We start from the raw sequence: 15,277 nt of genomic DNA on the forward strand, positions 1-15,277 counted from the left end.
TGGATGGTCAGGTCTCTTGTATTCCGTTAGAGTGTTCCTGCTTATATTACAGACCAGATTTCAGGAAGGGCAGGGGCTGTGCCGGTCACAGCTTCTCCTGTTGGGTGATACATGGCGGGGTGACAGTCAACCTCTGCTGATGTTCTGCGTGGAAGACCTGCAGGGGACTGACTGCACTGCCACTGCTCGACAGACAGCCCGCAGGCCACGTGTGCCGTTTTAATTTTCTCGTATCCATAGTTAAACGCTAAAGACAAGTAAAATTAATTTAAATAAGTATTTTACCTCACCAAACATCCAAACTATGATCATTCCAACATGCCATCAAAATAGAACGACGAGATAGTTCACACTCATTTTTTCAAACGAAGTCTTGAAAACCCAGCGCACACTCGTTGCAGTGCTCCAAGGCCCAATGTAGCGAACAGATACCACCCTGGACAGCACAGGTATAATCCACTGAACAGTGTAAATTTCCAAACTTTTTCACAACATGTAGACTGTTACATAAAATAACCATCGTAACAAAATAAGATGATGACATATCTAGGCGAAGTCTTTTGAATACCTGCTTTAACAAATCAGCTTATCAGTCATTTACTGTGTGGGAATATGTATCCAGTTATCCAATCCAGAGAGGATCTGAAAGTTCCCTTCTCCATGAGTTTCTTTTGTAGCTTTTATTCTGCCTGGCTAACTGTCGTTTCAGAGATAACATTAAGTCAGCTCTTTTCAGAATTTATCTCAGAATTAGCCAATTCCAAACTGGTGGTAGTATTAATAAAGTACCATGTGGAGTGTATCGCATATAAAAATTGTGCACTAAAATACATTTCTCCTCTGTTACAGAAACTGGCTAACATTTCTGTGCCCTATGAGAATGAAAACACTTAGACCTCAAGAAGCTGGAGTCACCAGCATGTGAGACAGAAGGAAGGGCCTTCAGCCTCTCTGCCCTTTCCATGCCTAGCACACAGGCTCAGGACAATGTCGGGTGGATGGATGAGACGTTTCTCCAGCCAGGCCCCGCCAGACAGATCCCGGCCGAGTCCGGGTCAACAGGCCTGCAGCCCGTAAGCTGCACAGCGTCTTGACAGGACCGACACTCGTCCACGGGGGCGCCGGGGCCTGATGCTCACGCCTGGAGGCACACTGTTTACCATGCAGAGCTGGGCAGGACTCCAGCGGCACTGAGGCACGCTTTCTCTCAGGTGCCGACGGCCCCTGTGGCTTCCTCTCTGTAGACAGTCCCAGGTGAAAAGAACTGCGCTAGCAACAGCACGCCCCTTCCCCGGAACAGCTGCACCCGGGGCTGGTTTGGGCCAACAGAGGCCCGGGCTCGTCCCCTCTCACGACGGCCTCTGAGTGCTGTCCTGGCCTCAGGGGTCCCAGCAGCAACGGCACGGGGTTCACCCCCTCCCGCAGCTCAAGGCTGCTGCTTTGACTCCTCATGGATTCAGGGTGCTCCTTAACGCACTCCCCCAGAAGCGTCCTACGAAGGTCTGAAGTCCTGACCCAGAACGGCTTTTCATAATTACACGGTAAGTCACTCTTGAATATACTAAATATCCTCAAGCCAAAGCAGGCATGCACAGTCTTTCCTTCAAACGTCGGGGAACAAGCCCTATGCGGGCTGGCGGTAGGAAATGTGTCTACAAAGTCTGCCGGCCCCGAGGACGGCCTCACAGGAGCTTGTAAGGAGCTTCTGAAACACCAGCTCAGGAGAGATGAGGCCTCGCACACACACTGACTAACCTCCGACCCCGGCCAACGAAAGCTCGGAGGAGGGACCACCCGACCTTGTCTCAGGCCGTCAGATGGGAGCTACATCTGAAGAGTGGGGGTGGTGGTTCAGGGAAGGTCAGTTTTCTGCAGGAAAGACAGTATTTCGGAGGCAGACTACTGGGCACACCTCGATGAGACAAAGCCTGATGGACCCCTCGGGGCTCCCTGCCATCCGCGTGGCACGGAAAGGAGCACCGCCACCCGCGTGAGCAGCGCAGGGTGAGTCCAGCAGGGCAGTCTCTCCCCTGATGGCGATCTCACTGGCTGTGCTGGGGAGGAGGGCTGTAGGCCGGGGGGACGGGGGCACACACATTCCTTTCAGAAGCTGCTGGCACCCTCAGTGTGGGCTCTGTCCTCCTGGTCACCCGGCTCTGGGGCAGGGAGGGAGGGAAGGCAGGGTGAGGACAGGCCCGCTGGGCCCAGCAGAGCGTGTCCTCAGACAAGGGCCTGGCCGCTCCGGTCAGCAGCCCTGGGGGACTGCAGGCTGGAGGCAGGGACGTGGGCTAAGGATGACTGGAGCTGGGCTGGACGAGGCGCCTCCTGCGCTGGGCCCCTGAGAGATCTCAGGGCTTCAGCTAAAGCTACGGTGGTCGTGGGTGACACACAAGCGGCTTGCCAAGCAGAATCCCTCAGATCCACACCTGCTGAGCTGGACACAGCTGGGGTCCAGTCTGACTCAGCTGCTGTCTAGTCGCGGGACCCTCAAGTCCCTGACCCTCCATAGGCCACAGTCTCCTCCCTGGGGAGGCGAGCCCTTCACATGTGCTGGGTGCCCATGGTGGACACATGGCAAGGGCTCAGCGTGGTCCAAACATCTGCGATGGACTCAGCACACGCAGACCATCCACAGCGCACTGGGCACCCCCGACCCAGCACAGGTGGGCACGGGCCGCCCTCCAGCCTCAGACCTGGGCGCTCTCCTGGATAGGCCCACGGCCGCCCTGCTTGGAGCGCCCACAGACCTGGGGCACTCTCCTGGACGGGCCCATGGCCACCTGCTCGGGGGGCACCGACAGACCTGGGCTAACGGGCTCCGAGCACAGGCCGCTCTGAAACGTTCAATAAACGTTCTGGGTCCCACGGGCTACGTGTCGATGGAGCTTATCTGTCAAGAGCTGAGTTCACTGAAGGAGCTGCTCCGGCATCAGTGGGGACCCGGATTGCAGGCTGGCTGGGGAGAGAGAAGGGAGGGGACGCAGGTGAAGCTCCTACGATGCCCCACGCGTGATATTCTCGTGACCTTTCTCTCACTAAACTCAACAGGAAACAAGGACATGGGATGAGCGGTATTCCTAAATGGCCGGGCAGAACCCCATGAACCTGAGACCAGCTGGGGATTTGGACACAGGACACCTAAAGGCAACACATTCAGGAGGCTGGGAATTCTAGGGGTCGCTGGTAGGAAGCCTGGCTCAGAGGATCGGGAAGGGCAAGGCCTCCAGGAAGCCCAGCGCTACGGTCACAGAAAGGGGGTTGCCTGGACGTCACACGGTGACCCTGGAGCACACAGGATGCAACTGGTCCCCTCCTGGTGACAGAGTATGACCTCACAGGCCTGAGTGACAGACAGCAAGAGGGCTCTGGTCTGTTCCTGAAAAACACACGTTGGTGCCGCAAGAGGGCAAAGGACCTGCAGCGCCTGCAACCAACCCAGTTCTAGCCCGGCCAGAGACATCGGGCACGGTCTCATCCAGGGCTGATGTGTGAAAGTGCAAACGTGGGGGTTCAGATCGTCAGGACACGTTGTTAAGACAAGACAGAGATGTTGTGTGGTTTGCTTCACACGGCTGACCCTGACGGCCGAAGAGGCACTTGAGGAGGCTCATGATGACCCCACCACCACGACCGCCCCCAGCAGGCGGCACCCTCCAGTCCCTGCGGCGGACAGGCGTGGGGGTGCCGTCCCCCCACCCCCAAAGCAGCTGTCCTTTCTCTTTACAGATGAGAGGTCAAGCAGCCTCCATGGGGCATCCAACAAGGCAGTGACTAAGGCCGGATTCCAACTCAGGCCTGACTCCAGAGCCCATGCTGAGCACAGATTCATCGCCCTGCTCCCTTAGAAAGGGCTGTAGTAAACGCGACTTCAAATGAAAGAAACGTGGAATGAGATCTTCTCATGGCAAAGGGCTAACTCTGACCTTGTTCTCTATCCAACAACTCATTCACTCAATGTCTTTTGGAGTAAGTCTTCCCAAAAAAGAGGCGTGCTCTAGGTAATTGAGGAGTCTCCTTAATTTGTTTCACATATTCTGTACTCCTGTGTCTTCTTAAAGCGATCATTTAGAAGGCAATGGAACTGCTTGTTCTGCTTCAGGACTCTCGTTTTCGACAGCACGCACAGGGACTGCTACCCGGCCATCCTCCAGGACAGCCTTTAGGCTCTGCGGCCCTCCCTGCGGGCAGGAGCAGGCTCTCCGTCCTGTCGCACTATGTCTTGCCTGAGCTGATCTGGCCTCCCTCATCTCTGTCCCAGCCACTTACTGCTTGTCACCTGCACTGCACAGATTTTGCTTTCATCTGGAGGCTTCACAGTGAAGTCATCTCCAGACACGAGCTGTCAGCATATTAACGTGAAGTACCTGTTACCCTTTAGTTTAAAATATTTTTTCTTTGTCCTAGAAGGAGTTATAAGAAACTTAACAATGGATACCTGTAGTGAAATAGGCTGGCAAAAGGAAGTGGAGGAGAAAAAGGAGCTGTTTTTCCTCTTTTTTCCCTTTAGTTAACTGGGACTGTCTAATGTTACATGCACTTTAGTTTTACATTAACAGTGGTTAAGTGGGAAGGGAGACTTTTATCCTTTTCAACCTTTTTCTATTAAACAAACAAACAAACAAACAAACCCCTATGTTCACAGCAGCACTATTTACAATAGCCAAGACATGGAAACAACCTAAAATGTCCATCTCCGGATGAATGGATAAGGTGGAGGTGATACATACATACGGTGCAATGACCCAGATAGCCACGATGGTGTGGTCACTCACCTAGAGCCAGACATCCTGAAGTGCGAAGTCAAGGGGGCCTTAGGAAGCATCACTATGAACAAAGCTAGAGGAGGTGATGGAATTCCAGTTGAGCTATTTCAAATCCTAAAAGACAATGCTGTGAAAGTGCTGCGCTCAATACGCCAGTAAATTTGGAAAACTCAGCAGTGGTCACAGGACTGGAAAAGGTCAGTTTTCATTCCAATCTCAAAGAAAGGCAATGCCAAAGGATGCTCAAACTACTGCACAATTGTACTCATCTCACATGCTAACCAAGTAATGCTCAAAATTCTCCAAGCCAGGCTTCAACAGTATGTGAACCGTGAACTTCTGGATGTTCAAGCTGGATTTAGAAACGCCAGAGGAAACCAGAGTTCAAATTGCCAACATCTGTCGGAGCATAAAAAAAGCAAGAGAGTTCCAAAAAAACATCTACTTCTGCTTTATTGACTACACCAAAGCCTTTGACTGTGTAGATCAGAACAAACTGTGGAAAATTCTGAAAGAGATGGGAATACCAGACCACCTGACCTGCGTCCTGAGATATCTGTATGCAGGAAGCAACAGTAAAAACTGGACATGGAACCACAAACTGGTTTTCAAACTGGGAAAGGAGTACATCATGAGAAACTCTGGGCTGGATGAAACACAAGCTGGAATCAAGATTGCTGGGAGAAATATCAATAACCTCAGATATGCAGATGACACCACCCTTATGGCGGAAAGCAAAGAGGAACTGAAGAGCATTTTGATGTAGGTGCAAGAGAAGAATGAAAAAGCTGGTTTAAAACTCAGCATTCAAAAAACTAAGCTGGTGACAGTCTGCCATAAAAGGAATGAAATAATGCCATCTGCTGCAACGTGGATGGACCTACAGATTATCAGACTAAGCAAACTAAGTGAAGTGAAGTTGCTCAGTCGTGTCCGACTCTTTGCGACCCCATGGACTGCAGCCTGCCAGGCTCCTCTGTCCATGGGATTTTACAGGCAACAATACTGGAGTGGGCTGCCATTTCCTTCTCCACGGGATCTTCCCAACCCAGGGACTGAATCCAGGTCTCCTGCACTGTAGGCAGATGCTTTTACCGTCTGAGCCACCAGGGAAGTCCAAGCAAACTGAGTCAGAAATAAAAAGGCAAACATCGTGTGACATAGCTTACATGTGGTGCCTCACGTGTGACACAGATGAAGCTATCTGCAACACAGACGCAGAGAACAAGCTTGGGGCTGCCAGCGTTGGGGTGCAGGGGAGGGATGGATTGTGAGCTTGGGATGAGCAGACGCAAACTAGTATCTATAGGGTGGATAAACAAGGTGCTACTGTACAACCCAGGGAACTATATTCAATAAACTGAGACAAACCACAACGAAAAGGGAAAACCTGATAACATGCATAGTGGCATCTATGCATATGCATTTATGTACATTCACTCATATCTGAAACATGAACACACACAGACACAAATTTTAAAAATGTCTGTGTGTGGCACTAACTTAAGAAATATAAATTTCTTTCCTAAGGGTCCATTATATGATAATATTTATATACTGCAGTTGTTGGAAATTATAATTTCCCTTTGGAAGTAATGTCTATGTATGTCTGTGTCCCTATATTTTAAATTTCAGTTTAGTTCAGTTCAGTCGCTCAGTCGTGTCCGACTCTTTGCGACCCCATGAATCACAGCATGCCAGGCCTCCCTATCCATCACCAACTCCCGGAGTTCACTCAGACTCACCTCCATTGAGTCGGTGATGCCATCCAGCCATCTCATCCTCTGTCGCCCCCTTCTCCTCCTGCCCCCAATCCCTCCCAGCATCAGAGTCTTTTCCAATGAGTCAACTCTTTGCATGAGATGGCCAAAGTACTGGAGTTTCAGCTTCAGCATCATTCCTTCCAAAGAAACCCCAGGGCTGATTTCAGAATGGACTGGTTGGATCTCCTTGCCGTCCAAGGGACTCTCAATAGTCTTCTCCAACACCACAGTTCAAAAGCATCAATTCGTTGGCACTCAGCTTTCTTCACAGTCCAACTCTCACATCCATATATGACCACTGGAAAAACCATAGACTTGACTAGACGGATCTTAGTCAGCAAAGTAAAGCAAAGTAATATCTCTGCTTTTCAATATGCTATCTAGGTTGGTCATAACTTTCCTTCCAGGGAGTAAGTGTCTTTTAATTTCATGACTGCAGTCACCGTCTACAGTGACTTTGGAGCCCCCAAAAATAAAGTCTGACACTGTTTCCACTGTTTCCCCATCTATTTCCCATGAAGTGACGGGACTGGATGCCATGATCTTGCTGCTGCTGCTGCTGCTGCTAAGTCACTCCAGTCGTGTCCGACTCTGTGCGACCCCGTAGACGGCAGCCCACCAGGCTCCCCCGTCCCTGGGATTCTCTAGGCAAGAACACTGGAGTGGTTGCCATTTCCTTCTCCAATGCATGAAAGTGAAAAGTCAAAGTGAAGTCGCTCAGTCGTGTCCGACTCTTTGCGATCCCATGGACTGCAGCCCACCAGGTTCCTCCGTCCATGGGATTTTCCAGGCAAGAGTACTGGAGTGGGGTGCCATTGCCTTCTCTGCCATGATCTTAGTTTTCTGAATTTTAAGTTTATGAATTAATAATTCCTAAGTATCTCTCAAAAAAAGTTCCTGGGGACATATGTGCTATTTCTAAAGATAATTTTGAAGAAAATTCTTTAAGTTGACAAAAGAATTAACTCTCCTGTGGCATGTCTTTTATGATTGCAACCTACACTGAGAAAACGATCTTTCCAACAATTTTCCAAAAATTATTTAATGGCCTGGATTGTGAGATATCACTTTATATTTGTAATTTTCTTCAAAAAATTAAAACCCATATAATTATTGTGTGTTAAAAGGCAAAGATACAGATATAAGACCTCATGATAAGAAAAGACTACCTACAATTGAAGAATTATTGCAAATACTGATATTTGCTTCCTTTCCTGACATCTGCCCCACCGCTCCAAAAAAAGACACGTGGCAAGGCTACATGATATTTTATCTCCCTGTAAAGTGTGTCTGTTCTTGTGGGTCTGGAACCTCTGATGAGCTTCTCCAGCTTCTGGGATTACTGAGCCCCAAGAATCTCTCCAGCAGAGACTGCTAGAAAGCTTTCTGTTGCCACCACTAACTATTTTGGGTCCCTTCTACCTCCCCTTGCTCTCAGACACTGCAGGAAGTGTGCTGGGTTGAGGCAAACCCACAGTGACCTCTCCAAACCGGGGCAGGGCTTGCCCCACTGTCCACTGCAGGGGAAAGCTGTTTATCTGGCCTCCTGTCTCATTAAGCCGCTGGACCCTTCCCTGTGAGACTGTTACAGTCCTGCTGGGCAGGGCAGACAGGGCAGTCGGAACAGGGGCTCAGAAAAAGAGCTGGCTCTTGACCAGGTGGACCTGCCTGAGTCATCTGAAGTGCCCGTGATGCCCACGCAGCTTGGCGAAGTGGGAGGGAGGCCCAGCGACCGGTGAAAACAGAGCCTGGCCCACTGCAGGCAGCACGTGGTCAGGGAGGGCATGAGGGAGGGAGGGAGGCGATCCCACCTCTCTAAGGGCACACTGCAGGCACCTGGCACGTGCCCGCTGGGCGAGGGAGATGATCCCACCTCTCTAATGCACACTGCAGGCACCCAGCACGTGCCCGCTGGGCGAGGGAGACGATCCTACCTCTCTAAGGGCACGCTGCAGGCTTCCAGTAAGTGCTCGCTGGGTGAGGGAGGTAGACGATCCTAGCTCTCTAAGGGCACACTGCTGGAGAAGGAAATGGCAACCCACTCCAGTATCCTTGCCTGGAGAATCCCATGGATGGAAGAGCCTGGTGGGCTACAGTCCACGGGGTCACAAAGAGTCGGACCCGACTGAGCGAGCTTACTTCACTTCACTTCACCTCAACGGCACACTGCAGGCACCCGGCACGTGCCTGCTGAGGGAGGGAGACGATCCCACCTCTCGAATGCACACTGCAGGCACCCAGCACGTGCCCGCTGGGCGAGGGAGATGATCCCACCTCTCTAATGCACACTGCAGGCACCCAGCACGTGCCCGCTGGGCGAGGGAGATGATCCCACCTCTCTAATGCACACTGCAGGCACCCAGCACGTGCCCGCTGGGCGAGGGAGACGATCCTACCTCTCTACAGGCACGCTGCAGGCACCCGGCACGTGCCTGCTGAGGGAGGGAGACGATCCCACCTCTCGAATGCACACTGCAGGCACCCGGCACGTGCCCGCTGGGTGAGGGAGACGATCCCACCTCTCGAATGCACACTGCAGGCACCCGGCACGTGCCCGCTGAGGGAGGGAGACGATCCCACCTCTCGAATGCACACTGCAGGCACCCGGCACGTGCCCGCTGAGGGAGGGAGACGATCCCACCTCTCGAATGCACACTGCAGGCACCCGGCACGTGCCTGCTGAGGGAGGGAGACGATCCCACCTCTCTAATGCACACTGCAGGCACCCGGCACGTGCCTGCTGAGGGAGGGAGACGATCCCACCTCTCTAATGCAAGTCATCTGAACAAAATGCTGCCATCGCCTTCTTTAAGAGTCTGTTTAAAAAGGGACGCTGTTCATGTGTCTACTGGAAAACATGGATTGAGCAGCAGCGTAGAAGCAGAAGTTAGAACAGGAAGCAGCCTTTAGCTTTCTCTTTCCATACAGGTCTAAGCCCATCAGGCTTTCGCAGCCAGAGACACACTCTGCAGCAAACTAGCCTTGCCACAAGAGAACGCCGCTCAACAGCTGCCTGGGGCAACTCGCTGGCAGGCCAGTGGTGAGCGCTGCATGCTTTTCACTGCTGTGGGCCCAGCTTCAATCCCTGGCCAAGAAACTAGGATCCCACAGGTTGTGTGGTACAGCCAAAAAAAAAAAATACTTTTAAGGGAAACAAAGTTAAGTCCTGTGAATTCTCACCGGGTCAGAAAATCTCATCAGCATTCACGTGGCTGCAATACCTGACAAGGGGAAAGAGGAGTCGCTGATCTGCCTCCTGCACCAGCTACGCCACAGCAGCCCGTTATTACTTAGGTCACTGCGCAGAGTAAGCGGCAGCTTTCACAGACTCTGAGAGCTCCAAAAGCCCTAAAGGTCAGCGGGTCAATGACCAGAACACAGCCAGAAACCCTACCAGGGAAATGCAGAACTATATACAGAAGCAAGATCACACCCCTCTGTCCCACGGTATGTTTACCACGTTAAGTCAACACACCACTCATGTCCTAACCATGACATATTATTTTCTGTTACGCTATTAAAAAGCACAGATATTACGGAGACATGTCATTGTTAGAACAGCAGTTTAATGCTAGCAGCATGACTACTGTGCGGATATTTTAAACTAAGGAAGACATTTATGAATTTCTATTAATACTGTCCTCTTTTTAGTCTGAATTTGAAGGGAGGATTCTTAGTCTAGCCTTCCATTTAATACAGACTTTCTCTCTACAGAATATTTTAAAAGATTTTGTAATAAAAGATAAATGCAGCAACTTTAAATATTTATGTTTCTAAATTCCATAGGAGGTGCTGAATATGGATTACTATTGTTTTAAATTTCTTAAATAAACTTTTTCTAGATTTTGGACACACGGTTATGATATTTAAATATTGTCTTTTTATTTTAAATCATTGCCAATTACTGTACATAGAATTCACGCTGAATTCTAATTCTGTTAAAATGACTCATAACACAAAGCCTGTACTTAGAAACAAATTTTGAAATCAAGTTGTAATTCTTCTCTGTAAACTATAATAAGTACTTCTGGCTAATACATACAATAACAAGCAGATTACACAGCATCTAAGGTGTTTAACCTCAGAGCCAATCTGTCAAATCCTATCACAGAGCACCTTTGCAACTGAAAAACACCTCAGCATGAACTGCCAGTTACAATGTGGTGTTAAAAGAACCACAGGATCTAGAGTGCCGCATACTGCAAGGAAAGAGACTGGTACAAACTCAGGTAAAGAAACATTAAGAGCCAGGCTGCAGTCAGCTCTGGCGCTAGCAAGGTATGATGGGAGAGGGGACTTTTGTCCTAGACAACAGTGCCACTCAGTGGTTGAACAATGGAGTGAGCTGGTAAATGGCATGAATGGTGGGTGGCAAAAAGGAAAATGGAGTTTGGGAGGAGGCAGTGAGACTGCAGGCAAAGAGATACTGCGTTGCCACGGTAACTGTACCTGGGAGGCCAGTCAGGGTCTGGACAGGACCAGAAACCTGAGCATCGCTTCCTGTAACTACATCGCCTGGATTTCGTAAGAAAAAATAATTAGATTTCATAAAGAGGAAAATAATTAGCTTTTCTTTCCTAGTTAATGCTATAATACTTTTCCCTATCAACCTAATTACTAAGAGTACAGTGAATCAAACCATAACACAATCTTAGAAAAATTAATATAAAGTATTTCTTAAAGGAAATAAAGTATTTCTAATCTTTAAAGTGTTTCCTTTAAAGTTTGCGCCTGTTTTTCTTGAGGAAAAAAAAGTTTCTACAGGTCTAAAGTACAGGAAACTAGCCATCAATGGATACTGCTGAGCAGATTTCACTGTCCTACAAATAACAGCATGATTTTATATTTTCTTATTTAAAAAATTCTTTATCCAAAAGTATCTATGTATTTAATTAAGAAGTAAAGATGTTCCTTTGAAATCGATTTCCTCCTGTAACAGACAAAATATATTTTTAACGAAACTTGAAACCAATTTCTTCAGTGATAAGATAAAGACCTAGACAAGTTCTGATTTCATATTAAGTACTGAAAAGATTTCATAAGTTACCACATGCACTTAGAAATGTCAACATGTAAAAATAAATCTGTGAACTGCATACCCTTTAAACTTGATATACTTACTATAGGCAAGATTTCATTTACAAATTGGACCTGTAGTAAATGCTTAAAATAAAGAAGTGCTCAAACTAAAAAAACATACAAAGAAAAAGGAGGGTAAGGGAAAGAAAGGAAAAGGAAATGCTGAGAAGCACTTGAGGTACAGGACCATTGAGAAGCAAGACTTTTAGGGGTCTCTGATTTCCTTCCTGGATGACAAAGTTCACCATGAAGTACAGCCACTGTCAACCGAATCCTCTCCTGGACAGGTCAGCATCTGAAGCCTTGTGCTATTTTGAGATTAACAAGCTGAAAAACAAGCCTTCTTGAAAGGCACCACATTTTCTATGTATGATAACACATAATTAACAGATCTGCTTTCCCTGTAGCTCCTATACAATAGCAAAAAAAAAAAATCTATTTTTGAATTATATAACAACCTTCAGTGCCTTGACCACTGGCTGTAATGAGGATTCAAGCACAGAGAGCTCATCTGGACATTACTGGGTTGTAATTAGACCATTCCTATCAATTAACAGGACATGCATTTATATTCTCCCATAGCGGAAATAAAGCCTGCAGGTAGGTACATACTCCAAATAACTGGTAAACAACTTTCAGTGGAACTCCCCAGGCCCTGAGTTTCCTAATCCAGCTAAGCCTCTATTCACTGGTAAGCAGTGTGCCTCATGTTCTGTACTCTCGAAGATTTCCAAGTTTACGCTTGCCACTCATTTTACTCGGCAGCTTCTGGATCACCTACTAATGTATATTTAGAGACTGAAGCTAAGTTTAACATTGATGTCACCTGGAAAATGTTGGAGGACCGTCTGTGCTCCCTCCTTCCTTCAGGACCCCACCCCCAACACAGATGCCCATGGCAGAATGCACTTCAAGTAACAGATATTTGAATGCTGGCTTTCTCATAGAACTCTTCCTCTATATGAGCAGAGATAATTGAGAGTTAACTAACCCATAAGGGTTAGCCATAAGGGTTTCCAGCTGCATAAACAACCGCTTTTCGAAACAAGGTTCAAGTTTTCCTACAGAGTGCACTAAAAAGGCACGAAGCACAGGGCTGTTCCGAGACAGTCAGAAGCCCTGTCCCAGCGCGGGTCTTGGGAAGGAGTCCGCACTGTGCTCACCCCCTCCCGGGCCAGGGGACACAGCAGGTTCAGGTCAGCATCAGGGCGCGGCAGGACACTGGCGGGAAACACCCGCAGAAAGAACCGCTGCTGGAGGAGAGTTAACTAACACACCTTTCATCTAAGGAACCACAGGCTTGCAGAGCTGGCATGCTCCCCAGGGGTCAGGTCAAACCCTTATTTCCGGGTGGGGAAAAGGGTCAGAATGTTTCAGGTTTCGGCCTGTGGTTCACTGGAGAGCAAGTGAAGGACCAACCTACCCCGCTTCTACCAGTACAAACTGGTCTCTTCACCTTTTGGTCTACTTTATTGAAGCCTTCATTCAGCGAGGGGCCCCGACAGACTGAGCATCTTTAATATGAATAGAGAAGCTTTCTGTAGGTTGACATGAGAAGAATAAACCAGAAATGAAACGAAGAGCTGCCAAACAAGATCGCTTCCGTGACGCACAGGGACTGGTCACGGAACGCCCCAGCGATGCTCCTGTTCCAAATGCTCTGCTCAAGTGCTCTGTGGCTCCCTTATAACTGGGGGCTTAGTTTTCATCAATTGTTCAGTCCTCATGTACTTCCTTTCTCACTCACTGTGATATTAATACTTGACATTTCCTTAGAGACACAACTTTATATTTCTATAGTCATTTGGCTTGGTTCCTCAGAAAATTTAAGCTACGGCATTAAGAGATTCTCTGACTCATTTGCCTGCCATCAGTTAGAATTACTACTAACTATGGCTTGTTATCAAAGCAATATTGAAATCATATTTGTTTAGAACAATAAAACAGTACAATTAAGAAATATATAAAATAACATTCATTTCCATCCTGGAAGTGGGCATGTCTCCTGGCATTAAAATACATTTACAATATGTTACAGATTTGCAGTCTCCTTCTCTTTAAATCACGTGTGATGGCTCTGCATTAAAAAGAGAAGAGTGTAATAATATTAAAAGATGTTCCTATGTAAGGTAAAATGGAATATTCTAATAGAAATTTAAACAGCAATTATATAAAGTCTAATACTTCATATAGGCAACGACAGATAAATGTAACTAATAGAAGCACACTGATTGTTGAACACACACAGTTTGTTTTCTGTTATTGGCATATAGAGTCCATTTAACTTAAGTTTACCATTTTAAATACCAGTAATTAAAATTTTGGTAACGTTGGATGCAATCGTCTTAAACAGAGTATACGGAACATGGGTTAATATCTAACAATTCAATATATTATTGTTATTGTCAACACTGACTGTTGGGTACTGAACTTGGCTATGATCCAGGCTATGATTCCTTTATGATGTGGATGAGGCAGGGGTCAAGAGGGGTATCTGCTCCAACACTAAATGGCCACGGACTCCAGGCTTTGTGAGGCCTCAGGATTGATTTCTGTAGACTTTCTGCCATCATGTTAGTATCTCGTGCTTCCAGAATACAGACAGCAGAGCCCACAGCTAAGAATAAATGTAGCTGTTTCTAACTGGCTTGATTCACACATCTTTGGAGGTAACTGGAAAATACGAGAAAAAGTTCTGGGTAGGAACCCGAAAGGCTCTCTTACGAACACAATGAGCGAGGTGAAGTGCTGGGAAGCCCCTAAAGGGGAGGGCAACTCCCCGAGCCCCGGCACCCGCACACCGAGAGCTGGTCTCACGCTCTCCGCCTCTCCCGGTGCCCCAACGTGGACACGGGCCCTGGCTGCGCAAGACATCCTGCCCGCCCTGTCCCCCGTTTGGGGCTCTGCTTTGTGCTCCTCAAAGGTACGCAAGCCTGGTGACCTGCCTCCTCCGAACCAACCGCAGGGGTGAAAGCTGGGACCGGCAGAGCCCAGGGTCCCAGGCCCGCCCCTTGCCAATGCTCTCCTAGCCAGAGGCATCACTGCACAAAGTCAGCAGAGACCTCGGTCTACAGGCCTCAAGCTCTCTGCTGTGACAAGCTCTCTGCTGTTCACACCACGCTCGGTGGGTGTGACCACGACTCAAATGCAAGCACACTGAGGCAGAAATGTTAAGAAAGTACTTTAACAAATTAGCTCGTAAAAAGTTCTTAAGAACAGTACAGTATCTGAAATTCCCACTTGAAAACAATCTAACATGTTTTACAGTTGAGTTTCGCATTAGTCCCTCGTTCTAGGACGGTGGTTCCCCGAAGTCAGGTGAGGAAGGCCCAGGGTCTAGCACCCTCCCTTACCGCTGTTCAGCTGCACGGGCATGCTTTCCGATTTCATCAGCCTCTGCTGCTGCTGCTGCAGAGCGTGCCTGGGGGCCTCCGCCAAGGTCCTGGTGGGAGCCGCCGCCGGGGAGGGGGTGCTGCCACTGCCCACTGCCACGGGGCCTCCTGCACCACCCGGGGCTGCCGCGGGGGAAATCAGCTTCCTTCCGAAGTTAATCAGGCTGTTCGAGACCTTATTGATATTTAGGGGAGCGCCTTTGGCATTGGTCCTGTAAAAAAAAAATGTGGAGACACATTACTTAAATTAGAGAACAACTCTGTTCTCTAATCAGAATAT

General features: G+C 48.4%; 1 protein-coding gene across 1 annotated transcript in view; it reads right to left on the bottom strand.

Annotated features, from left to right (window-relative positions):
* The window catches only part of TBC1D5 (TBC1 domain family member 5), a 595,354-nt gene that overhangs the window by 56,894 nt on the left and 523,183 nt on the right, over positions 1-15,277 (bottom strand). The window contains exon 19 of the mRNA XM_052643045.1: positions 14,959-15,209. Coding sequence (XP_052499005.1) covers positions 14,959-15,209 — 251 coding nt within the window. The remainder of the gene's footprint in view (positions 1-14,958; positions 15,210-15,277) is intronic.

This window comes from Budorcas taxicolor, chromosome 1, assembly GCF_023091745.1.
Source record: "Budorcas taxicolor isolate Tak-1 chromosome 1, Takin1.1, whole genome shotgun sequence".
Classification (NCBI taxonomy): Eukaryota; Metazoa; Chordata; class Mammalia; order Artiodactyla; family Bovidae; genus Budorcas; species Budorcas taxicolor.